This window comes from Hyperolius riggenbachi, chromosome 4 (genome assembly GCF_040937935.1).
Source record: "Hyperolius riggenbachi isolate aHypRig1 chromosome 4, aHypRig1.pri, whole genome shotgun sequence".
Taxonomy (NCBI): Eukaryota; Metazoa; Chordata; class Amphibia; order Anura; family Hyperoliidae; genus Hyperolius; species Hyperolius riggenbachi.
Genome location: NC_090649.1, coordinates 102,318,299 through 102,345,537, shown reverse-complemented (window position 1 = coordinate 102,345,537; position 27,239 = coordinate 102,318,299). Strand labels below are relative to the sequence as shown.

The 27,239-nt window shown below is 41.1% G+C and overlaps 1 protein-coding gene across 19 annotated transcripts in view; it reads right to left on the bottom strand.

The window, feature by feature from the left end:
- MYT1L (myelin transcription factor 1 like) overlaps positions 1-27,239 on the bottom strand; it is a 703,503-nt gene that overhangs the window by 332,372 nt on the left and 343,892 nt on the right. For all 19 annotated transcript variants that reach the window (XM_068280353.1, XM_068280352.1, XM_068280366.1 and 16 more), the window contains one exon: positions 4,257-4,329. Coding sequence is in view for 1 of the 19 variants with exons in the window: in XM_068280362.1 (XP_068136463.1) it covers positions 4,257-4,264 (8 nt within the window). In the remaining 18 variants the exon portion in view is untranslated. The remainder of the gene's footprint in view (positions 1-4,256; positions 4,330-27,239) is intronic.

Here is a 27,239-nt window from a genome sequence, read left to right as displayed (position 1 = left end):
GCGACACCCCTTTGGGCAGCAGCTACCCGAGGCCATGACCTCTGTGGCGCTTGCAGAAATTCCACCCTGATTAAGACTACAGATGAGGTAGTACCTATGATACTAATAACTAGAACAAGTGGGAGGCCTTGAGAGCTGTATACTGGATTGGTATGTGATCTATAAAGGATACTCTGCTGTAATACCTACTGTTTTGTTTGCATAGCACAGACCTTTCAAAAAGGCTTTACTAATTTATGTGGAATATGTCAAACTGTACTCAAGGTTATTGAAATTTCTCTGGCCACATACTACAGTTTCTCATTGTGAATAATCAATAAGGTTCATTCATGAGTGCAATGACTGAACGCTATTAATTTTGTTCTAATAGTACCAACCTGATACGTTCCCCCATTACTGCAATAGCTTCTCTTGAGCAGGAAGACCAAGAAAATGGAAGAATTGAGGACCTAATGTCATAATCATTTCTCCCTTTACATTTCTAGAGATGTGAAAAGGCGCATCCAGTTGGTTAATATTAGTGTTGTACAGACAAAAAAAATGTATTATGTAGGTGGCTGGATTTAAAGTACTGTTTAAAGAGAGTCTGAAGCCTTAAACTTTACCTCTTTTTATTTCAGGATCCTCTTCAGCTTTAAGAGCCGCCTGGTGCATCCCTGACCTACTACTGTTATATGCTCCAGTCCTTTTTTGTTGCCTGAAGAAGCAGGACTATACCTGTGAAACTCCTTTGTGAAGTATATCCATACATTTATGCCTATTGAAATATAGAGTTGTGTGCCTGCTTTTAGGAGGTCCACCACTGCCTTCCAAGCATTTTTAACTATTTTAGCCTATATTTATTCTGTTGGCGCCTCTGTTTACAATGCAAAAATTGTACAGAGGACGTCATCACTCTTTCTCCAGCTGACGCATCCCCCATAGAGATAATGGGCTTGATTCAGTAAAACATGCTAACACTTAGCACGACTGTGATAAGCCGCTTTGCAAGTGATATCATGCGAGTAAAGGTTTGCGCGCGTAAAGGTATAAATTTGCACGAATGGCGTTATGCTTCGCAAGCAAAGTATCGTTATCACCTGCTAAGTATCATTATCATGTAAAGTCACTGCAGATCACGCAAACGGTATGTAGATAATGTATTATTACTGTATACAGTACATTACGCAACGCGCGTTAAACTTTGCGTATTACATTAACGCACATGTTAATGTAAGCACCATTGCTGATTTACTTGCCAAACTCTATCTTTTGATTGTGTGAAGTGCCATAGTTTTCAATGGCATTCCGCACTTAGCTCCTGAAGCGTAACACCGTTCGCACAATAAAACTTAAAACGCGAATGGTGGAAACTGTTTGCACGCATAATGCTTTGTGCGCTCGTTTGTGCGTGCAAAGCCTTTACATGTGATAACTGAGTTATCACACTTTAGTGAATCGAGCCCAATAGGTTTGATCCCTTAGTGTGTGCTAGACCAGTGTTTCTCAACATTTTATTGGTATGTACCCCTTCTAAAACCCTGTACTCACCAAGTACCCCCTAGCATATTAATCATTATCACAAGTACCCCTTGACAAATATATATTTAATCGTAGTACATGATAATTGGTTCTAAACCATTTCCAAGCAATTACTATTGCTTTTAATTAACTAAAATACTAATTTGGTGTTGTTTAAGTAAGATTTATCATTTTCTAAAACTCTAAATTTGTATTCTTGGTTAATTATATCAAGCCTGAGTACCCCCTGGAACCATCAGAAGTACCCCCAGGGGTACGCGTACCGCACGTTGAGAACCTAGGTGCTAGACAACACAATAACTGTTAGGGAAATGGAGGCTGCCATATTTATTTCCTTTTAAACTATACTCGTTGCCTGTCTGTCCAGCAGATCCTCTGCTTCTAATACTTTTAGCCATAGACCCTGAACAAGCATGCAGCAGATCAGGTGTTTTTGACATTATTGTCAGATCTAACAAGATTAGCTGCATGCTTGTTCACTTCAGGCACTACTGCAGCCAAAAAAGCCCAGCAGGGCTGCCAGGCAAATGGTATTGTTTAAAAGGAAATAAATATAGCGGCCTCCATATCCCACTCAGTTCAGTTCAGTTGTCCTTTCATGCAATTTATTGCATACACCCCATAATAAAGCTTGGTGTAATTGCCTTCTTAAAACAGAAGGAAATTTGCAATACCGGTAATTCAGTTATAAATGAACATTTGTGGTTACCCACAATGCACTACTACTAAATATGCAAATTATCCTTTTTCGCCCTTGTTAAGCCAAGCAAGCTTCCAGAACCGCTGGTATATAGCAAGCCTATAGCTTTAAGTTTTACACAGCCATATCAAACCCACATGTGACAGCCTGTTTCGGACTTTTGGTCCTCATCTGTACATGGCAAGGATTGATACAGCTGTATGAAATAGGGCTTGGACCAGCACAACAGAGTAACCAAGCAGCTCAGGGTGACCCAAACTACGCGTAATGTATAGGGGGATAAAAGGGACCAAAAAGCACTCTTACTAAAAAAGCAAAGCTTGGTGTAATTGCCTTCTTAAAACCCCATAATAACAACCGAAAAAGCAAAACTTGTACACTGGTTCATACTTAAAAAATAATAATCATTGAAACCTATTTGTGATTATTACAAGAGATACCTGCATGGAATATGTTAAAAGAGATTCATAGGAGAACTGGAAATGTGTTTGTGACCTTCTACACATCAGAAATGGGGAAATGTAATTATCTCACAAACATTCCTGATTTACCTGAACTCTGCTTTTTATTTTAAAGCTGGACTACAGTCAGGGTTGGTTCACCCTTGTTCTTTTGAAGCAAGGGTGCAAGAAGCAGCAACAAATGGGCAAGTAGAATGGACCTGTGCTTTTCTTTTTGCATTAGATACAGAAATCCGGAATGTCCTTTGCACACCACAATCTTCATTCTCAACATCTATGATAATCAGCAGATAGCAACACTGCTATAGCTCAATATATAGCACGGTTCCACTCTGTGGACAGTGTGAGCACCTCCAGCAGACCCCCAGAAATGTACAGTGCATGGAGAATGCTACTTGCACTGCCTACTCTGTCATAGTGTAGACCGATCCTCAGCCCAGGACTGGAGGAAAAATATATACACACTCTTATTTTAAAAAGAATGTATGAAGTTAAAAACCCTTAGGCCCCTTTGACACTTAATCAGTTGCACTCAGTTATAACTGAAAGAAAACTGATTTTCAAAGTAATGCTCATGTTTTCCTATGGCACCTTTTACACTTAACGCTTAACGCGTTTTAACTGAAATCTTCTTCCCAATGCACTGCTATGGAAAAAGCGCGTATCAATGCGTACTAACGCACACTAACGCACACTAATGCATACAAACTGATTAAGTGTAAAAGGGCCCTTATAGATTATTGCAGGTGGGGGTTTTGCGCAACATCCATGTTAACAGTGTGTTGGTTAATTTATTCCTGTAATTCACTGTAAGCTTATCATGTGTGTTACGGCCAGAACCCAAAATCTGGCCACTTTGGGTTCTGGATGGCCAAAATGCAAAGTGGCTGGGCTGCTGCGGCCAACAAGGGCATAACTACGGGGAGCAGCCACTCTTGTTTTATGGCACTTGTAAGATGGGCCTCCAGGCTTTGAGGGTCTCTAAAGGGAGGCAAGGGAAAGGGTGTGGACATTGGGGGGGAACCCATCAAAGTTTTACTGGGAAGCCCCATAATTTGTGGCTGCGCTTCTGGCAAGAGCTGGGAAAAGATCCTCCAGCACCAAACGCTGAGACACCAAAGTGCACCTCTCCATCCCTCCCACCCCAGTCATCACACGCTGATTGCTATTAGACTAAAAGGCGCCCCAGGGCCACCAACTCCCCCAACGCCTTAATCTCTAGTTATCAGGCTTGCAGTCACTGTCATGTATCCCCTTTTCTTATTTCTCTCTGCTTCAAACACAATAGTGGAATGATAGCTGAGTGAGTTGTGCACCTCCTCCTACACTGCACCCTGAGGCTGGAGCCTCTGTCGCCTCTGCCTCGGCCCTGCTTCTGGCAGCCAGTATGAGAAGCGAAACTTGACAGGTTCTTGCCGTAGCATATATTGTATATGTAAATATTTTTCAAGTACAAGTGATGAATGTTTTATTTAGTGTGACATATCTATACACAATTCTCCCATAGTCACATGCTATTTTTAGATGAGGACAGTCTTTGTGATCTCAATGTGCTAAGATATTCTGTGAAGTACCTGAGCATTGGAAACGATGTCAGCTTGTCTGGTGGACAGAGAGGAAAGAAGAATGGGAGCCCACAGGGTACGTCTGAAAGTGAAAGACAAAATAAATACATGTTGACTCCAAGCCCTTCAAGGTTCATCACAGTCAAAACATTTTGTATATAGTTAACTCAGAACACCCAGTTGACCTACTAACAACACTACTAAACCTTGCCCTCTTGGCTAGATTAGTATAGCTGGTCTTACACATTCCCTGAATGGTTGGGAATACCAGAATTGCTAAATACGAAACTGTGACTCTGAGACTCTTAAATCCTCCTCAAAATATCTGTGAGAAGCAATGGTGTTAAAGTAATGGTAGGTATCTTGTACAGATGTTCTGACTATAGAACGGTTTTAGCGGTTCCTTGACTTAATTAGTAGTTAACTAATTTTCTCTAAAAGGACGACTGACGTGAGAGGTATGTGGAGGCTGCCATATTCATTTCCTTTTGAACAACACAAGTTGCCTGGCTATACTGTTGATCTATTTGGCTGCAGTAGTGTCTGAATAACACCAGAAACAAGCATGCAGATAATCTTGTCAGATCTGACAATAATGTCAGAAACACCTGATTTGCTGCATGCTTGTTCAGGGTCTATGGCTAAAAGTATTAGAGGACAGAATCAGCAGGACTGCCAGGAAACTGGCATTGCATAAAAGGAAATAAATATGGTAGCCTCCACATCCCTCTCGCTTCAGTTGTACTTTAAGAAGATTATGGTTCTTGGTTTTTGTAGACCAGGCAAAATGTTCTTGCACTGAATACAGCTTGCCTTTAATACATTTCACAACCATTAGTTATTATTATTATTATTATTATTTATTATTAGTTCCTCCATTACTTTTTTGGCATGTCTCTGTGGTGGATTAAAAGGAAAGGCAGCACATGACTGGTTGGCGTGACCAACACAGTTTATGTAAATCTATATTTCTAGGATTACTACATTGTCATCATTAAAATTATTTCATATAAGGTAGAAAGTTATTTTGTGATGACGATTGAGGAGGTTCACAAGGACACTTGCAGTCTTGCAGTTACCACTTCTCTGTTGCCACAGACAGGGGCATATCAACAGGGGGTGCAGAGGTAGCGACCGCATCGGGGCCCTTGGGCCATAGAGGCCCCGAAGGGCCCTCCCTCAACTACAGTAGTAGCTCTCTATTGGTCCTGTGCTCATAATAATCTTTTTTTTTTTATTTACGAACTCAGCCTTGCCCTTGCCAGACCTGATTACGGGCTTCATTGAGACACTCCATGTGTCTGGCTCTTTAGTTTGCATCATAGTTCGCATGTCAACTACTCTTTATTTAATAAAATGATAAACACAAAAGCCAAACAAAAATATAACATCAAAAAAAAAAAAAAAAAGAAAAGAAAATATAACACTCCTGATAACCACTCCCTCGCCTATCCCCCTAACTCACATTCTCCCGTCCAGTTGGGTCACTCATACCCCGACTATCTCTCTCATCCACCAGTCCTACTCATACATTCAATACCTACTTACACCCAATCATATATTCATTCATGTATCAGCCTGCTCTTCACCTCTCTTCCCCCTTTAATAGTAGATCCAACCAGAGAGCTTTTAACTTTTTTATTTTACCTTCTTCCTTTAAGGGCTCCGTCACTTCTATAGATACTTTGAATAGTGGTAATCATTAACAAGCTGTTCCCCATCCCTTGCTTGCACCTCTGACACTGTAGTCATCATTGGCAGGTTTTGGTGCGCCATATCAATTGTTACGTACAGAGTGTATGGGGGGCCCCATTGTAAAACTTGCAGTGGGGCCCACAGCTCCTTAGCTATGCCACTGGCCACAGATAAACCTACTCCAGCCTCTTAGATGTTTGCAGATAGCAGGTGATAGTTGTTTAAAGCAAGTTGTCAAATGCCTGCCTATTGAAGCAGTTGTGCATAGAACAGTGAGGCGGTTAAAGCAATAAACTACTTCCAGAAACTGATGCATGGTCTGTGAAAGCCAGATGTACCATGGTGGTTTACAAATTCCTTAAAATGCCTAGCACAAACTTCTCCATGGACACTCTCTTACAGTGCTGGGCCGAAATTACGCATGAGCGTAATTACGCATCGTAATTCAATGCAAATTTACGCGTAACTTACGGTCTTACGCGTAATTATTTACGAGTAAATAGTAAAGTGGTATCGTAATTACGCTGGCTACCGTAATTGCTAGGTATGCGTAATTTTACAAAGACTTACGCGTAATTTTACGCGTAATTACTAACGTAAAAACTCCCCTTTTCTAAGAGTAGCCAATCAGTCAACATCCTAAGCAACCAATAGTATCTTCTCCCGCCCTTCAGTATATAAGCGTACGTTTTGACGCATACGAATGATGTGTACGCAATAGCTGTCACATTGACGGCTATTGCGTACACATCGTCCGTATGCGTCAAAAAGTACGCATTAATGGGTATTACGGCACTACGCGTAACATCGTAGCGTAAGTGCCTACATTACGGTATCCTTACGCGTAACTGCGTAAGTTAACGCGTAATTACAGTGATGAACCGTAGATAATTTCCTACGCCGTAACCGTAATTGCGTAATGCGTAATAGCGTAAAATTACGCGTAATGATCCGTAAGCGTAGATTTTTCCATTACGACCAGCACTGCTCTCTTATTCATTCAGTGGAGAAGTGATCAGCCTGTTATTGACTGCTCCGTTTCATCTACAACCTTCCATGTGTACCGATCCTTAATCAGGAAAAACATATTTTAAAGTGAACCTAAGGTGGGAGGAATATGAAAGTTGACATATTCATTTTCTTTTAACAGGGGCCCTGAGCAGACTGCTAAAATGAAAATCTGCACTTGCCTGAGGCTTCCTCCAGCCCCTGTAGCCAGTAACATCCCTCGGCCTCTGCTGGGTCCCATCCGTGGTCCTGCTGATGGCCCCATTAGCTTGGGGATTTCGTTTAAAGTCGTGAGCAACTGCGCATGTGTGGCCTGTCCGCGCACCCTGCTCGATCATACGCCCATCACCGTAAGAATCTTGTGCATGTGCAGTTCAGTCTTTCAAGAACCATGTATACGCAAGATGCTTACATCGATGGCTGTGTGATCGAGCCAGGTGTGTGGACGGGCCACACATGCACAGTTGTGCATGACTTCGTCCAAAGTCGCTGGGCGCCACCAGCGAGACCACGGAGAGGACCCAGAGGATGCCTAGGGACCTTTGCGGGCTACGGGGGGGAGGGGGGGTGGTTGAAGGAATCCCCAGGTAAGTGGTCTGGATCCCTTAAGGCTGCTTACACACCAAGACGTTACAGGGGCACGTTAGTGCGCCTGTAACGCTCCCCCAACGCACAGCAATGTAACACAAGTGGGCTGTTCACACAGCCCACGTTGCGTTACATGTAACGCTGCACGTTCTGTGCAAAGTGCAGCATGCTACGGCGTTGGAGCGGCTATAGCCGCGTTAGACTGTTTGCACATGCGCAGTGGGGGGCGGAGAGGAGGCGGGGAGAGCCAGCTACAGTAGCCGCGCACATGGCTACTTAATATTCACTGCACTGGCGGGCGCTGATTGGCCGGCGGGACCACGTGATGCGGAGTGTCTCGCTCCGCATCACGTGGTCCCGCTGGCCAATCAGCGCCACTCTGGGAGACATTATAGGACTCGAGCTGCCTAACGCGGCTCACTCTAACTCTTGTGTTAGGTGCACGTTATGCGACCTTAACGTGGCACCTAATGCAACGTCTTGGTGTGCAAGAAGCCTTAAACAATGTGCATTGCCTTGCTGACCTGCTGATGCTCTGCATCAGACAATTTTACCCATAAACCCTAAAAAGGTATGCAGCAGATGCTCTGGCTGAAGTCTGACTAGATTAGCTACATGCTTGTTTCAGGTGTGCGATTCAGACAGGCCTAGTTTCAGAAAGATCAGCAGGACACTGGGCAACTGGTATTTATTAAAAAATAAATAAATATGGCAGCCTCTGTAAATCAATCCCAAAAGGGGATGAGAGTATTGGACTGCGCTGTGTTGCCATGGTTGCAGCTAAGCAGAACTTCAAATTCCAGGCAATTAAAAAAAATAATAATAATAATAATAGCACAACTAGCATGGCTACAATTTAAAATGCAATGGATATTTTTTTTTTATTTACAAAACATTTTGAATGGCTTGTGTAGCTTAGCATGCTGTATCATCTTATAGCAAGAGTAGATTTTTCATTTACGGCAACTATCTAGAGTCCGCAACATCCTATTTTACATAATTTTTCAAAAATTACGTAAAAAACTCTGGAGGAAACTCATTCTAAACACAGAAGATTACATAGATGGGCACAAATAACATATTTTCTCTGCTATTGTTTGTGAGTAACTCAGCCCTGGAAATGCACCGCACAGTGTAAACCAACAACAATACACATATAATTAAAATAGCTTCCATTATTAATTTCACTACACAGGTGGGGAGGTAGAGCCTTGTTCTATATCATTCTAAACAATGGTAATCTTGATGGTAATTATGCCTATAATATCTCCTATACCTTTGACAAGAGTTCTTTAAACATCCAGCAATCCCTGTAGGGGAGCTGATGTAAGTATGCGGAGCCTGGCTCCATGGGAAAGCTCTTGAGACTACACCAAATGTTGCCTGTGTCTGCTAATGAGACAGCAGTATAGAAGGCGAAAAGGAATTCCAGGAAATGTGGCAAAAATATATATTGCTGCTTTCCCTGCTCCTATAATGCAAGTAAATAACAAAGTTACATAGTTACATAGTTACTTTGGTTGAAAAAAGACATACGTCCATCGAGTTCAACCAGTACAAAGTACAACTCCAGCCTGCTCCCTCACATATCCCTGTTGATCCAGAGGAAGGCGAAAAAACCCTTACAAGGTAAAAATTCCTTCCCGACTCCAGATGGCAATCAGATAAAATCCCTGGATCAACATCATTGGCATTACCTAGTAATTGTAGCCATGGATGTCATTCAACGCAAGGAAAGCATCTAAGCCCCCTTTAAATGCAGGTATAGAGTTTGCCATAACGACTTCCTGTGGCAATGCATTCCACATCTTAATCACTCTTACTGTAAAGAACCCTTTCCTAAATAAATGGCTAAAACGTTTTTCCTCCATGCGCAGATCATGTCCTCTAGTCCTTTGAGAAGGCCTAGGGACAAAAAGCTCATCCGCCAAGCTATTATATTGCCCTCTGATGTATTTATACATGTTAATTAGATCTCCTCTAAGGCGTCTTTTCTCTAGACTAAATAAACCCAGTTTATCTAACCTTTCTTGGTAAGTGAGACCTTCCATCCCACGTATCAATTTTGTTGCTCGTCTCTGCACCTGCTCTAAAACTGCAATATCTTTTTTGTAATGTGGTGCCCAGAACTGAATTCCATATTCCAGATGTGGCCTTACTAGAGAGTTAAACAGGGGCAATATTATGCTAGCATCTCGAGTTTTTATTTCCCTTTTAATGCATCCCAAAATTTTGTTAGCTTTAGCTGCAGCGGCTTGGCATTGAGTACGATTATTTAACTTGTTGTCGATGAGTACTCCTAAGTCCTTCTCCAAGTTTGATGTCCCCAACTGTATCCCATTTATTTTGTATGGTGTTAGACCATTGGTACGACCAAAATGCATGACTTTACATTTGTCAACATTGAATTTCATCTGCCATGTATGTGCCCATATAGCCATCCTATCCAGATCCTGTTGCAATATAACACTATCTTCCTTAGAGTTGATGATTCTGCACAATTTTGTATCATCTGCAAAAATAGCAACATTGCTCACTACTGTATCCACTAGGTCATTAATAAATAAATTGAAGAGCACTGGACCCAGTACAGACCCCTGTGGGACCCCACTGCTAACAGTCTCCCATTTTGAGTATGATCCATTGACCACAACTCTTTGTTTTCTGTCCATTAGCCAGTTCCCTATCCAAGCACACAGACTCTTCCCCAGTCCTTGCATCCTCATCTTTTGCACCAGACTTTTGTGGGGAACAGTGTCGAAGGCCTTAGCAAAGTCTAAGTATATCACATCTACAGCATTCCCAATATCCATATTAGCATTCACTACCTCATAAAAGCTGAGCATGTTAGTCAAACAGGACCTGTCTTTAGTAAACCCATGTTGATGCTGAGAAATAAGATTATTTTCTACTATGAAGTCATGTATAGTATCTCTTAGTAACCCCTCAAATAGTTTGCATACAACTGATGTTAAGCTTACAGGTCTATAATTTCCTGGATCTGATTTTTTGCCCTTCTTAAATAATGGGAAAACGTGGGCTGTACGCCAATCCACTGGGACTCTGCCAGTTGCAAGAGAGTCACAAAAGATAAGAGAAAAGGGGTTTATCTATAACTGAACTTAATTCCCTTAGGACCCGAGGATGCATGCCATCCGGGCCAGGTGCCTTGTCTATTTTTAATTTATTTAGTCTTGCCTTTACTTCTTCCTGCGTTAAGTATTTAATATTACAGTTAGAAGATTAAGACTCTTCCGCCTCTGTAAGTGAAATACAAAAGAAAACCTGTGCAAACAACTTAAAGTGGTATGAAACTCAACATTTCCTCTTTGCTCTAAAAGATTATTTACAGCATAAAATCTACTGCCACAAAAAAATGGAGCAGAACAGCATTCAAACAGTTAAACAGGGCACTTTGTACTTCAGTGGAAAGCTCCATGCTTCAGTGAGCAGCTTCTGGCCGCATCCGATGCGGTGATAACATTATCTTATGTTTACATTCCTTTGTTAGATACATTTAGTAAACATTAGCAAACTGGCAAAACTGAGCTGTACTGCGCTGTGAAGCAGAAAGTGCTGACCAATGATCACTAGATAGATTTTAATATATAATTATAGCAGCTATGCAGTAAAATGCAATGGCAGCTTTCAGAGCAGATAAACTGTATTTTGGGAATTTTATAATTAATAGACAGAAAATACCACCTGTGCACAAAAGCAAATATGATAACTGTATGGGTAATAAAAAGTATGAAACAATTTTATTGGATATTATGTCAGAGTTTTATCCCTATTTAAAGAGGGACTATAGTTGAAAATATCACACTAAATAAAATTGTTAATTTATACATTATTTTTTACGATATTCAATTATAAATTATGGCGTCAGTGTTTGCCTATCGCAAAAATTATTTCCCTTCCCTATTTACCTGCTGAAATCTATCACCGGGGCAACATCTTTAGCCCTGTTAGGCCCCGCTCTGCAAAATGTTCATTTACTGAGAGTTCTGAAGCCAGTTCAAAATAGTGCTGGTCTCCCAGAATGCTCTGGGAGGAAAATTCTGCATAGCTTAACATCACTGGGAGGGTAGAACTACATACCAATATACAGCAATATAAAGATACAGTATAGGAAGTGTTTCTGATGCTGAAACCAGGAAAATGAACATAAAAATGAGTATAATTTACTGCATTCTCCTATATGTCACTACAGTGTTTCTTTAACCACTTCCCTACCCTGGTCATTTTCACAGTTCAGCTCAGCTCTGATTACTTGTGCAATAACTTTATCAATAATTAAATGATCTATGTATTGAATTTTTCAAGACAAATTAGGCTTTTTGTGGCTGGTATTGGTTTTTAGTAATGCCTTTATTTTCTGTGCATTTTAAAAGGAAAATAAGGAGAAAAGTGAAAAAAAAAATACACAATTTATCCACTTTCATACCTTATAGCATTAGTGTAAACAGCTCTATTGTACATTAAACCCACACTTTTTATTTGTCTATCTCTCCTGTTTATTTAAACAGTTAATTTGTTTTAATATGTATTAGTAACATAATGTATATACCCTACTCTCTTGTTACATCGGTCTGCTCCTGTAATGTTTCGATTACACTTGTTTACTAATAAACCCTGCCATTGAATTCCCTGGAAGGAGGAGAGGGGTTCACTGTCATTCCTTTACAACTGTGTAGCATTGTTATGAGCTGAGAGATAAATAAACAGTGTTATCTGGGATTTTGTAGGGAGTAGATTGCAGAGGCTTATTTTCAAATTTTCAAATATGGCTGGTTGCTTCCCACATGAAGGCCTGGGCTGCTGGAAAACCTGTGGTAGGTATAAGAATCCTGTCAACAATATCATGTGACTGGAGATAATGGCGTATCACATGACTGGAGATGGAGCAGCTTTGTTAGGCAGGAAAGGGTGGGCACAAAAATATAACTAAGGCTTGAGTCTCGCTCCACAGAGACAAAAAAAGGTGAATTAACAAAATCCTGTTGATGTCCTGTTATCACGCTGGTACGTGATGAGGTAACGTACACGTATATACACAAACAGTAATACACAAAGTGTAGTCATGATCAGGCCGTAGTCGTACACAAAGTCAGATGTATCGAGGTACAGAGTAGCAAGGCAATATCGTAGTCAATAAACGGGCAGGGTCATACACAAGTCAGATGTCAGTCGTATTGTAAGGATCAGGCAATAACGAAGTCAGGGACAGGCCGAGTCAAACACGTGTATCAGATGGCAGTGGTACAGAAGGATAAGACAAGAGCAAGGTCAAGAGGCAGGCGAAAAGTCGGTACACAGATAAATATACAATCAGATGTTATTACGATGTATTACAAAAAAAATATATATAATATAACTACAAAATACAAGACTAACTAGAGTACATATATTATGTATTGTGTCTACACAATATATAAATTAAGCTCAAATTTTAGCTAGCTAGGCCAAGAACCAGCGTACTGATTAATATCAAGGCCAGCGAGTGAATGACTCGCTTGGCCTAATATACCTAGGAGAGGGAATTAATCCAGCCCACAGGAGGATGGTCTTCCTTCAGACACGCCTTCTCAGCCTGTAAAGGGTGCTCTGACTCACGCACGTGTGTCTAGCTTACTGCGCACGCACGCGTCCTGACTCACCGCCACATCGGTGTTGGAGATGCCGTCCAAGGGTGACGGCGCAGAAGACCCCCTACGTGAGCAAGTCCCGCCGGAGATGCCGCGGGAGACATCGCGGGACCCGCTATGAAGAGGTGAGCTTGTTACACCTGTAATGTTATCTTTGGCACACAATAGTAGAGAATAAACCTTTTGGGTTACAGAACTTCAAAAAGCATCAAATAAATGAAATACCTACTGACTATTTTTTTATAGTTAAAAAATATAGCTAATAGCTAATAAATAAAAAAAAGAAAAAAAAAAAAAAGAAAGAAAAGAAACCACTATACGTACCTTCTAAGCAATATTTATATCTCTCTGCTCATTCTCACACTTCTTATTTTATCATTGCCTGAAAATGTGCTTTCTTATACTGTATATTGCAATGAATGGTATACAGTTTCTCATTAATTTACATTGACAGTTTTTATTGTCCTACTCCAATGCTGTCCACATTACTTACCTGTAACAACCTAGTGTTGAGAATGTTAACTCCGGAAGTCCATAAGCAATAGGTGCCTGTTCGCATACTAACCAGTCAAAAGATGCCAAGCATTACAAAATGCTGCCTGAAGAAGCATATCAGAGTTAGTGAGGTCCAGAGGAGTAAATGGAGACAAGAGATGCTGTGAGGCATTTCTAAAGATTTTGAAATACCTCTTTCTGAAAGGGGTGTTACAAGAAATGAGTGGCAGTGGATAATGTCCCTTCACTGCCCTTATGTTTTAAGTATAGCGTTTTCTTGATATACCTTTTAGAGCAGTGTTTCCCAACCCTGTCCTCAAGGCCCACTAGTCAGTGCATGTTTTGTGGAAATCCACAGAGGTGGTTAATCAGCTCTACTGAGACACTAATTACCTCACCTCTGCATGTTTGTGGTTTTCTGCAAAACATGTACTGTTGGTGGGCCTTGAGGACAGGGTTGGGGAACTCTGTTTTAGAGGATGTTTGCTCTTTGGGACCTTATAGGAAACTACACATGGGAAGTCCAAGTATCAAAAACATTATGTTGGGTTAGTTACAGGTCATAAAATTCCTGTGTAGCTGAGAAACACTTCTGAGAGCAGAGAACAGATAGAAGGTTCGATAATTCATTAAGGATTCAAGATTTGTCTGTATGCGAGCTGAATAAACATTAAAAAGTGTTGTTATTCACCAGATACAGTAAAATCTTTAAAAGGAACTTTAACCATGGATTGAACTTGATTCCAATCAGTATTTAGATTTTCTCAAATAGATAAGCAGAGGGGTTTGTATGGCTGATATTGTGGTGAAACCCCGGCCATAATGTGATGTCATGATGACCATGGTCCTGACAATTTGTTATCTGTGAACCTCACTGCATTGTGGTAAATAGCTGCTTTTTTCCAACTACTAAGCAAGCAATATCTCCCTATGTGCATAGAACTCTAAGAAACAAAAAAATCTACAATGCCTGAACACATCATAATAAATAAGCAATGAACTAGCAACCCCCCCCCCCCCCCCAAAAAAAAAAGTTAAAAGGCAGTTACCGGTATATCCCATAATAGAAAAACCAACAATACACAAAGCCCTAAACAGTATAAAAGAATGCACACTCAGCAATTCCCAAGTGCCAGAGACCAGTAAATTGAAACATCAAACTGATGATGATTTTGCTAATTCGGTAATAGCTTATCTGCTTATCGGACAGAATTAAAATCGTCATTAAACACAGTCATGTATCCCCTCAGCTCTCTGCAAAGAAACTGATAATTTTGCATGACGACCCATCTGTGCTTACAGAATTGCCAAACATGTGATAATCTTATCTTAATACATAAAACAGTCAATAAAAATGGTGAACAATTCTAAAGCTTGTGCTTGTAAAACAGGTTTTAGTTTTTGCTTTTTACATTGCATCATTGTCAATACATTTGAAAGTGTACAGACTTTGAAGAGGAACTTCAACCAAGGATTGAATTTCATTCCAATCAGTAGCTGATACCCCGTTTCCCACAAGAAATCTTAACCTTTTCTCGAATTCGGTGGGTCTATGTGGCTGATATTAAGGTGAGACCCCTCCCACAGTGTGATGTCATGACCATGGACCTGACAGTTTGGGAGGAAACATTTTAATCAAATTACAGAGGCGCAGAGCTCGCTGATATAATACAGATGCTGTGACTCCTACTGTATTTTGCCTGAGGAAGCGGGATGTATGGCCCGTGAAACGCGTTGCATTGTTTTTTGGTGTTCCGAATAAATTGTTGACTGTCTGAATCGCAGTCCTTGCCTGTGTCTGTTTGGAGGGGGTAAGACCACCGCTGCCTCCTCTGTTTAACCAGTTGGTTTTTTAAGTTCATTTAATTACCTTTTATTCTTTTGGCGCCTCTGTATCTTGTACACTACATTGAGTCCACCCTGGGTGGAGGGTTGTTACCCTATTTTCCTGTCTACAGAGAGCGACTTTTTATTACTGAGTGGGGTCAGGATTGTTCTCCCCACCTGCCTATACAGTGGTTGCCTATTGGTAACCCTGGTTTGTAAGTATCATTTTAACTTCTCATTTATTTTGCTGTCCCCAAGACGAATTACACTATTGGGGCTCTTGGTGTCCCTCTGCTTTATTTTAATCAAATTGAAGGAAAATTGAAATAATATTAATAGGCTTCTGTAAGGTGTTCAGTAGTTTTGGTAGCATTAAAGAAAACACCAGGTGAAAATAAACTGATGAGATTATTATTATTTAGTATTTATATAGCACTGTGATATTACACAGCGCTGTACAGTGTATATATATATCTTGTCACTAACTTTCCCTCAAAGGAGCTCACAATCTAATCCCTACCACTGCCATGTGTCTATATTATGTAGTGTAAGTACTGTAGTCTAGGGCCAATTTTAGGGGGCGCAAAGTAACTTATCTGTATGTTTTTGGAATGTGGGAGGAAACCAGAGTGCCCAGAGGAAACCCACGCAGATACAGAGAGAACATACAAACTCTTTGCAGATAGTGCCCTGGCTGGGATTCAAACCAGGGACCCAGCGCTGCAAAGTGAGAGAGCTAACCACTACGCCACCGTGCTGCCCAGATAAAGTATTGTATCTACCTTCCTTCTCCTAATAATTCCTTTTTTTTACATATCCCACAGTTTTATTTTATATTTAAATCTACTTTTTTAAGTTTTTACTGTTTCATTGTCTCTGCTCAATGACACGTTCACTGAAGTGTGCCAGAGCTAAAATCTCTGAACTATTGGCCCTTTGTACCTCTTTCCTGCTCTCAGAAGCCATTTTCTGCTACGAAAGTGTTTTATGGCTGTAATTACATATCAGTGAGGTTTACTCTATAGACCGACCTAGTGTCAACCCGGACAGAACTTGCATACCTGATGTCTACCTCATCGTATCACATGTCACCTCGTGTATACTTTAATCATAGGTTTAAAAAGGACTGCATAGCTCTCTAACAAGTAATAATATCCCTTTCACTATTAGTATATACTACTATGGGAGCGTTTTGTTTGACTGCTGAATAATTTCACCTTGCATTGAATATCAATAGAATGCTAGGAGTGAATAGGAAGCATAATGGAGCCCTCAGAGAAACAGAGAGATAAACTGAAGCTGAACCAATTGCCTAAAATCAGATGGTAGAACAGCTCGTGTCTCCCCACTGAGTGCTGTGCCTTTCCGCAGCTTCCCATAGAATTGCATTAAAATGTAGCACTGACAGTCACGAGGCTCAATTTGCACACAATAAAAAAAAATAAGCACCTATGAACGAAAAGCACACATCTCACCACAAGCGTCACTGTATTGTCTAGAGACAAGGGGAAATGTCTTGGCAGACAGGATCTTGATGCTGCCTTATGTGCTGTCTTTTACTGAATGCCCTCAGTGAGGGATAAACACAGAATACACAGGGTGCATGTCACCTGATCCCATAGAAGTCTACTGCTGCCTTCTCTGAGATGCAAATCTCTCCCCATTCTTATAATGGTGGCCACTAATGATCCAACCTTACCATTTCTATGTAATACAAGAGAACTGCCTAAATTCTCTATTCATTATCTTCACTCAGTTGAACCTTATACCACATCATTTGGTAAAATTGGATGGAAAAAATGGGATCATTAGTGGACACCTTAAAGGGACACTGTAGGGGGGTCGGGGGAAAATGAATTGAACTTACCCGGGGCTTCTAATGGTCCCCCGAAGACATCCTGTGCCCGCGCAGCCACTCGCCTATGCTCCGGCCCCGCCTCCAGTTTACTTCTGGAATTTCAGACTTTAAAGTCTGAAAACCACTGCGCCTGTACGCCCGTGTCCTCGCTTCCCCTGATGTCACCAGGAGCATACTGCGCAGGCCTAGTATGGTCTGTGTCTGCGCAGTACGCTCCTGGTGACATCAGCGGGATTGAGGACATGGCAACGCAGGCGCAGTGGTTTTCAGACTTTAAAGTCTGAAATTCCAGAAGTGAACCGGAGGCGGGGCCGGAGCATCGGTGAGTGGCTGCACGGGCACAGGATGTCTGTGGGGGACCATTAGAAGCCTCGGGTAAGATCTGCTCATTTTCCCCCGACCCCCCCCCCCCCCCCTACAGTATCCCTTTAAGAAAGCTCTGTCCATGTTCTGCTGCTTTGCAATCTCAACAACATAATGAGAAAGAGTCAAGCAGCCTCATTAAAGGATATCTATATATTTTCCCCACCCCTCTCTCGTTAACACCACCTAACACTAAGAAGGGCCTCCCAGTACTCCCTTATATAATATTTAGTTTCTCTAAAGTTCCAGCAATAACCGTATTTTTGGACTATAAAATGCTCCTGACCATGAGACACACCTAGGTTTAGAGGACAAAAACCAGGAGAAAACTATATACTAAACCTGGTGCATCCATGGCGAAGGGGCAACTTGTGAATTATGCTCCCTTTGTACCTCATGCCCTCTTGTACCTTTTGTGTCCCGTGTCCTCCTCTGTCCCCCTTGTGTCCTCCTGTGTCCTCCATGTGTCCGCATCTGTCCTTCTTGTGTCCTCCTCTATGCCCCTTTGTATCCTCCTCTGCAGGGGCACAGTACAGGGAGTCCCCGACATTGCAGCGGGTTGGAGGTCTGTATTGGCAGGCGTTCACAAGTCAGGAACTCCCTGCATTTGAACTATAAAACGCAGTTACTTTTTTCCCCCACTTTACTATAGTCCAAAAAATACAGTATGTCATTTCAAGGTCTCTGTCTGGTGTTTTGTTCTCTTATAAAAGAAGCAACCTGGATTCCTGTGGCCACCTGTGGGAGGGAGTATGGTGCATGAGTAAATCACCCCCTTTGCCACAAATTATTTAAAATACTCCCCGCCAAATTTAGCAGGGACGTGGCCATAGCAGGTTGATGCCGCAGCAGATGGCAGAGTGGTATCAGTGCACAAGATTCTGGGATTTACGGTGGGAATTTGTGGCAGCTGAGCAGCAGGCCTGGTTCTTCATTATGGGAGGGAGTTGTGCTAGGAGAGAGAAAGCAGGGATAGCCATACTATACTAGGAAAAAATAACCACATATATAAGTAGATAAATACTTGTTCTACTCACATAACATATGTATTGCACTGTTTCAGTGAATTGTATATAGTAAATAAAGAAAAAAACAGTTCCAGGCATTATCCATCTTTACTGCCTCTGACTGAAGCCAATCCTGATGTAATTTCCTCCCTTACTCTTTTTTTTCTACTAGAAACTGCACTGTCAAATCTAGTTTGCTTTGCAAACACATGTGAGCACAGCATACACCGTATTTCCGCAGCTTCTGCAGAGGGGTGAGGTGTATTTCCCTTCTCAGCCTCAGCCTTTCACACTGAACTGCCAATCAGCAATGAACAGGAATGTGGATGGGGGATAACAAGCTTCCCTCTCCCCAGCAATGTACTAAAAAGGAGCCAGGCTGACTGAGATAAGATTTATTACAGCAGAAACATTTATGATTATATTGGAATGCTTGCAATGCAGGGTTCAGGATATAGACCACATAATAAACAGAGCAGTGAGTAAATGGAATTTGATTTTGTGGCTGACAATCCTGCTTAACCACTTTACCCCCAGCGGTACGAATTTCTCCGCCCCTTTTTTCCCCCCTAAAAAACCAGGGACGGAGAAATCCGTACCTTCCGCGCTACCGCCGCTGTCCGCGCTCCCGCCGCTCGTGCGCGCGCACCTGCCACTCGTGCACGCCGCCGCCCGCTCGCCCGAGATCAATGAACGGGAAAATCCATTCCCGTTCGTTGATCTAGCCCCCGCAATGATCTGCTGCTTCTTTCAGAAACAGCGAGATCATTGTGAGTCTCCCAGCCTCCTACTGCTTCCTGTAAGCGTCCTTCCGGACGCTTACAGGTCTCATGTAAACAAACACTCTGTGGCCATCTTGTGGCCAAATAGTAAACTACACCCTAAAAGCATTTTACATATTCAAACATTACATTTACACAATAAATTAACTCATTACCTCCCACACTCCCCAATTTTTATTTTTTTTTTGTAATTAAAAAAAAAAAAATACAATAAAAAAAAAACATAAATAGTTAGCTTAGGGACTGAACTTTTTAAATATTTATGTCAAGAGGGTATAACACTGTTACTTTATAAACTGCGGGTTTGTAATTAGGGATGGATGCAAAACTGAAAAAAATGCACCTTTATTTCCAAATAAAATATTGTCGCCAAACATTGTGATAGGGACATAATTTAAATGGTTTTATAACCGGGACAAATGGGTTAATACATTTCATGGGTTTTAATTACAGTAGCATGCTTTATTTAAAAACTATAATGGCCGAAAACTGAAAAATAATAATTTTTTCCCACATTTTTTCCTATTTCCCCATTAAAACACATTTAGAATAAAATAATTCCTGGCATAATGTCCTACCTAAAGAAAGCCTAATTAGTGGCGAAAAAAACAAGATATAGTTCATTTCATTGGGATAAGTAATAATAAAGTTATAGACGAATGAATGGAAGGAGCGCTGAAAGGTGAAAATTGCTCTGGTGGTCAGGGGGTAAAACCCCTCAGTGGTGAAGTGGTTAAAGCATGGAGGGTACATAACTCCACATGTTCCTGAGCTCAATGGGTAATTATGGAAGGCATTTTGGAAGAAGATGAGTAGGTATGTTTGTTAAGAAGGGGTGGGGGAATTAAGGTGCTCAATTAGTATTCAATTGATCAACCGTCCAATCCGATTGTTGTGATCAATTATTTGAACCAACTACCTAAGAGGAATTTGATAAGCAATCCGAACAGACTAAAACAATCGTTTCAAAATTTGGATTTATGGAACGATTGATAGAGCGATTGTTCGTCATCGATCAGCACCTTTATTTGATCGATTGTACAGTCAATCCTTCAGTAGATTGTACCATTGATGGGCACCTTTACAAGGATCCTGGCTTTAAATCCATAAGCAGCGCTGGTTCAGGTCATGTGACCACATTTTTTAAAAGCAGAATGTTTATCTGCCTAAGCGCCGTTCGACATAAAAAGTTTCATGCGGGTATTCTGTGTATTGCGCTACCAGATGGTATATTTAGAACCACGCACAGAGTCAGGCTTTAATGATTTTTATACAACCAGACAACTGATTAACTCCTTTTATCAGACGCAAAATATATAAATAAAATAACGCAAAAAAAAAAAAAATGAAACACCCAGAACTGTTTGTCAGCAGACCATCTGCAAAAGAAATCTCTTGGAGTAAGAAGAAGTCAGCCCTGCTTTGCATATGTATCACACTAACAATAGCATCAGAGCCGGCGGAATGCTGCCAGTGACATTAATATCTGACAGCCTATGCTAGCGTAGCACACATGCTTCTGTGCGATAGTGTGAAAAATGCTGGAAGATGAAGTGATGTATGGCGCGTACGATAAAATATACCCGTGTAATCTTCCCGGTAGTAAATCAAATCGCCCACTTTTTCTCTTTTTGCATATTTTTATATTTTTTTTATATTTTTAGCATCATAACCGTACCATCGCCGTACACCGTAAGGTAGATTCAGAAAGCGAAGATATTTGAATGACAAAGCGCTCGCTTCGAAGGGATTGTTTATTAGGCATTATGTATCCATGAATCAAATAGGCGTGACATGTCATGATTAATAACTGCCGCCTGCCAGATCTTCCATTATACGTTGAAAACACTTCTGTCTGCTTAAAAGTGATAATTTGCTAATGCGGCTAAATGAGGTGTGCCAATCTTTATATTTACCTTGCACTGGATTATTTTAGGACAGTATCAGCTTCCTTTTTGTAAGGTTGTCTCCATTTGTAATAACTAGGCTGCAGCACTGGTGTTTTTAACTTTGTAAAGTGAAAATATTCGCATCAAATTCAACTTAATTGGGCGCAGAGGCGTAGCAATAGCCACGGCAGCTATTCCACATTACTGGCCACCACACTCACTCAGCTGGAATTAGATTAGACTTAAAGAGACACTGACGCCAAAAAAATGATATAATAATCATAATAATCAGCTAAGAAATAAAACATTAGGAGGAGAGTAATAAGGTTAATAATATTTCCAGTACAGGAAGAGTTAAGAAACTCCAGTTGTTATCTATGCAAAAGAGCCATTGAGCTCCATGACTTTCAAAGTCACAGAGAGCTCAGTCTTCTGAAGCTTATTATCTCAAGTGTCTGGCACTGTATTGGTTTTTTTTCCCTGCAGAGAACAGGTCAAAAGTTCATTGGCCTGCTCTGTAAAAACATTTAGAATTCTGAGTAGTGTGTAAACTGCAAATATTAGAGAATGATGCAATGTTATAAAAAAAAACATATATATATATATATATATATATATATATATAACTGAAAATAAAAAAATATGAGAATATTTTCTTTGCTACGAATATTCTAGTAATTATCCGTACTACATAACCAATCCATTATATCAATATTTTTTTTTTTCGCTTCAGTGTCTCTTTAAAGGTAGAATATTGGCCTTTTAAACAATACCAGTTGCCTGGCTACCCTGCTAAACCTCTGCCTCTAATACTTTTCGCTATAGACCTGGAACAAGCATGCAGTAGAACAGGTGTTTCTGCAATTATCGTCAGATCTGACAAGATTGTCTGCATGCTTGTTTCTAGTGTGATTCAAACACTACTGCAGTCAAATAGACCAGCAGGGCTGCCAGGAAACGTGTATTATTTAAAAGGAAATAAATATGAAAGCCTCCATATCCCTCTTGTTACAGTTATCACTTAACATTATACAAGCACTTCAATATTAATTTAAAGTACACCTGAAATGAGAGAGATATGGAAGCTGCTATATTTATAGCATTTTAAACAATAACTGCTGCCTGGCAGCCCTTCTGTACTCAATGGCTACAGTAGTGTCTGAAACACACATCTAAAACAGGCATGTGGCCATTCTAGTTAGACTTCAGTCAAAAACATCTGATGAGCATGCTTGCTCTGGGTGTATGACTAAACACAGTAGAGACAGAGGATCAGCAGGATGGCCAATTTGCTTTGCTTAAAGGACAACTATCGCAGAAATCGTAACATTTAGGGGTCGATTCACAAAGCGGTGGTAACCCAGTTAGAGACTTTAGGTGTGATAACCATTGCACCATGCTGGTGAAAAGCCAGTTTAGGAGTGATAAGTTTAGGTGTGATAAGTTTAGGTGTGATAAGTTTAGGCGTGATAAGTTTAGATAAGTGTAGAGGGCCATTACGAAAGGTGCAGAAATGACCCCACCTGGGTGATCAAGTCTAAGGTAGATCATCTGGTTAATGAGGCTCTGTTAATGGGTATGATTGACAAGAAGATAGCAGAGTACCTAGATGTAGCACATCCCCAAGTGCCGTTATTGTATTTATTGCCAAAAATCCACAAAAATTTAACCAACCCCCTGGGACGCCCTATAGTGTCGGCCATTGGGTCGGTGCAATACCCGCTGTCCAAATATGTAGATTCTTTTCTACAAGAGTTGGTAAAGACTATCCCCACATGCCTGAAAGATACTACAGATCTTCTCCAGAACCTGTCAGGGGCCACCATCAGGGGCAAAAATCTTATATTAGCTACCTTAGACGTACAGAGTTTGTTCACATCTATCCCTCATGAGGAAGGGATGGGGTATGTCGAAGAATTTTTGTTGGATACAGCTCTGTCCCACCATCAGGTCTACTTCCTGCTAGATTGCCTTGAGATGGTACTTATGAACAATTATTTCAAATTTGAAAACGATTACTACCTACAGACACAAGGCACAAGCATGGGATCACCGGTAGCACCATCATTTGCTAATCTGTTTATGCACAAATTGGAACAAAAAATGTTTATTAATAATCCAAAGTACTGTGATAAGATGGTTAAGTATTTCAGATTTGTTGACGACGTGTTGATACTGTGGGAAGGTGAGCTAGAGGAGCTTCAACTAATGGTGGATGAGGCCAATCAGGCGCATCCCACCATTAAGTTCACAATGGAACATTCGGATAGAGTTATCCATTATCTGGATGTGGCAATTTCGGTCACTCCAGAGGGGTTGCGGACAGACCTGTACACGAAACCGACAGATCGGAACAACCTCTTGAGAGTGGAGAGCTTCCATAATAAAAATGTGATAAAGGATATACCCAAAGGTCAGTTGATGAGGGCTAGGAGGATAGCGTCCACAGAAGAAGGATTCTGCAAGGCAGCGAGTATGCTTACTGACAAATTCTTAAGTAAGGGATATGATCCCACCACTTTAGCGAGAGCTAGATTAGAAGTAGAGAGTTTGGAGAGGTCCCATTTGTTGGGGGGAGACACCAGAAACAAGAAACAGTTGGGGAAAATACCTTTTGTGCAAACATATTGCAAGCAGTCAGGACTAGTGAGGAGTGTGGTCAACAGGTACTGGCCAGTCCTTCAACAGGACCCTGTTTATGGAAAATTGTTTGAAGAGCCGCCATTGTACTCGTACAAAAGGGGTAGGACCATAAAGAATATGGTTAGTGAAGTGGACCTGTCTACACGATCTGTTGAAATGTGTAGACTGACGAGCAAAAGGGGGACATTTCCTTGCATGGGCTGCAATTGTTGCGGAGCGATAATGAAAGGAGAATATGTGAACCATCCTCACACGGGAGAAAAGATTCAGATTCGGTCGATGTACACGTGCGAGAGTGCGTTTGTGGTCTATGCATTGAGATGTCCCTGTGGTTTGATGTATATTGGTAAGACCACCAGAGATGTGAAGACCAGGATCCAGGAGCATAAAAGCTCTATCCGAGGATTCAATCCCACCAAACCGAATACTCACACCCCAGTGGGCAAGCATTTTCACGCCCTAGGACACGGGGTGTCGCAGTTGAGGTGGGTGGTATTGGATCATGTTCCACCACTCAGCAGAGGGGGAGATAGGGACAGAATTTTGCTTCAGAAAGAAGCGAGATGGATGAGAAGAATGGATTCCATCTCCCCTAGAGGGTTAAATGATATGTTTAGTCTGAAATGTTTTTTGTGAAATGTTATTGACATATTGTGTTGCTCTATTTTTTACCCTAGGTTCTGATGCCATGTCATCGAATGGTGGGTGGTGGAGAGAGGGAACCCCAGTATCCCTGGGCAGTGAGTCTTGGATTAAGTTAAAGTCTGTTGAACATTTGATATATATATATATATATTGCTATGCATTATTTGCTATTTATTGCTTATGCATGTTTGCTATTTATGCAGTTTTGATATCGCACATATATTTTATATGCAAATTTGATTGTAAAGATTGCTGATGCATATGTTTCTTAGGTGTTTACTGTTATTGGGTAGACATCTTTGTATGTAGTGCCCAATAAGACGATTTCCCTGAGGGGTAATGTTGTATCCCACAACCACTGGTCAGATGACCAGAGGGGTGGGGCTCGATTAAGGGTGTGGTGCACTTGGCTTCATAAGAGTTTGTACTGGTGAGGTGGCTTGTACACTTGAGAAAGGGGGAAACCCCGAAACATGTTGTGTTAGCTATCTGAGGAATAAACTACAAGTTTATACGCCTTTTGAGTGCCTCCTTCTCTTTATCTATTGGATTTGCTGAGTGGAAGTGGTGACCCACTGAAGGATTGAGCACCGGCGGACCAGGCTGACAGTCCAGGGGGAGTGACGGCTCCAGCAACTACTTTATCACTTAAACTTATCACGCCTAAAAACTTATCACACCTAAACTTATCATGCCTAAACTTATCACACCTAAACTTATCACACCTAAACTTATCATGCCTAAACAGAGTTTAGGCGTGATAAAGGGCTTTTCACCACGGTGCTAACTGTTAGCACCGCTTTGTGAATCAGGCCCTTGGTGCTTAAACTTATCATGCCTAAACTTATCACACCTAAACTTATCATGCCTAAACTTATCACACCTAAACTTATCTCACCTAAACTTATCATGCCTAAACTGAGTTTAAGCGTGATAAAGGGGTTTTCACCAGCGTGCTAACTGTTAGCACCGCTTTGTGAATCAGGCCCTTAGAATACTTGTATACACATACAATTAAAAAGTTTGTTTCCTCCATGAGCAAAATGAGCTATAAATTACTTTTCTCCTATGTTGCTATCACTTACAGTAAGTAGCAGAAATCTGGCATTACTGACAGGTTTTGGACTAGTCTATCTCCTCATGGAGGATGCTCAGGGTTTTATTTTCAAAAGCACTTAGTGAATGGCATTTGAACCATCCAACTGTCGAAAAAGTGTGCAGCGAGCAGGGAGGCTGGCCAGCATCTTTGTATATATCCTTTTCAGAGAATGTCTTTATAAAGAATAAAGGCCATGCTGAGGATCCCCTATGGGGAGATGGACTAGCCCGATGTCAGATTTCTACTACCTGTAAGTGACAGCAACATAGGAGAAAAGTAATATATGGCTCATTTTACTCTGAAAAAACATACTTCTTATTTGTATGCGTATTTTAAATGTAATGATTTTCGCGAAAAGGAAATAAATATAGCAGCCTCTTTATCCCTTACACTTCAGGTGTGCTTTAAGGAGGCACTCCAGCTTTAAAGAGACTCTGTAACAACATTTTCAGCCTTATTTCTTCTATCCTATAAGTTCCTATACCTGTTCTAATGTGCTCTGTCTAACTGCAGCCTTTCCTAGTTGCACAGTGGCTGTATTATCTCTGTCATCTAATCTTCTTTCCTTTGTCAGCTTTGTTGGCTGAGGCAGGAATGTGCTGCACTACTGTGATAGGCAGAAGCTATACATACCCTCTCCACGCCCCCTGCAGGCTCTGTATGAGTTACAGATAGAGCTTTTCTCAGTTTATCACATGCTGGTTAGCAGCCATGTCTTTTGTTTGTAAACACTGCCTAAAACTGGAAATTATAAGCCAGGATCACAGCAGGGAGTGGCAGAAAAAGCACAGAAGGGCCCAGGAGAACATAATGAGTAGCAATGCTTTTTATTGTACGAATTTTAGAGTACAGATTCTCTTTAAGGCATTCATCACAAGCAGAAGGTTATTGCTTCTTACTCTCTGTGAAGCTGCATAGGCTACAAGGTGTGTATGCTGGCACATTGGAAGGACTTGTGATTTTTACACAGATGACATTACTTTGGGATAAAGGATGGCTGAACAACTACATGGTCAATAAGGTGACAGGAGACATGTTTTTATAATATGCTATGCCAGACTGTAGCTTGTTCCTTTAGTGGAGGCACAGATGTGAAGAAAGCCTTGGGAACTGTCCATAGAGTTTAAGTAATATTCCATGAAATGAGAAGTACTTCATTTCTCTGCTTCATCTTATTGTCACATTGTACAGCAGAGGTCTAGAGAGCACCAGTGCAAGAAACAAAGAGATATTCATGAAAAAAACATGCTCTTCAGTTTTGTGGCATTTATATTTCATCCAAGCTGCTGCTTCACACTGCAACAGAAAGGAGGATCACTTCATTGCACAGGGAATTCTTTTAAATAATGTCAATCATGTGACATTGACTGTTTGCCCTAGATACATACAAAAGTGTCTTCCCAGAATGTTGCTAGATAGATTTCCTGTGTTGTTCATAAGAGGAT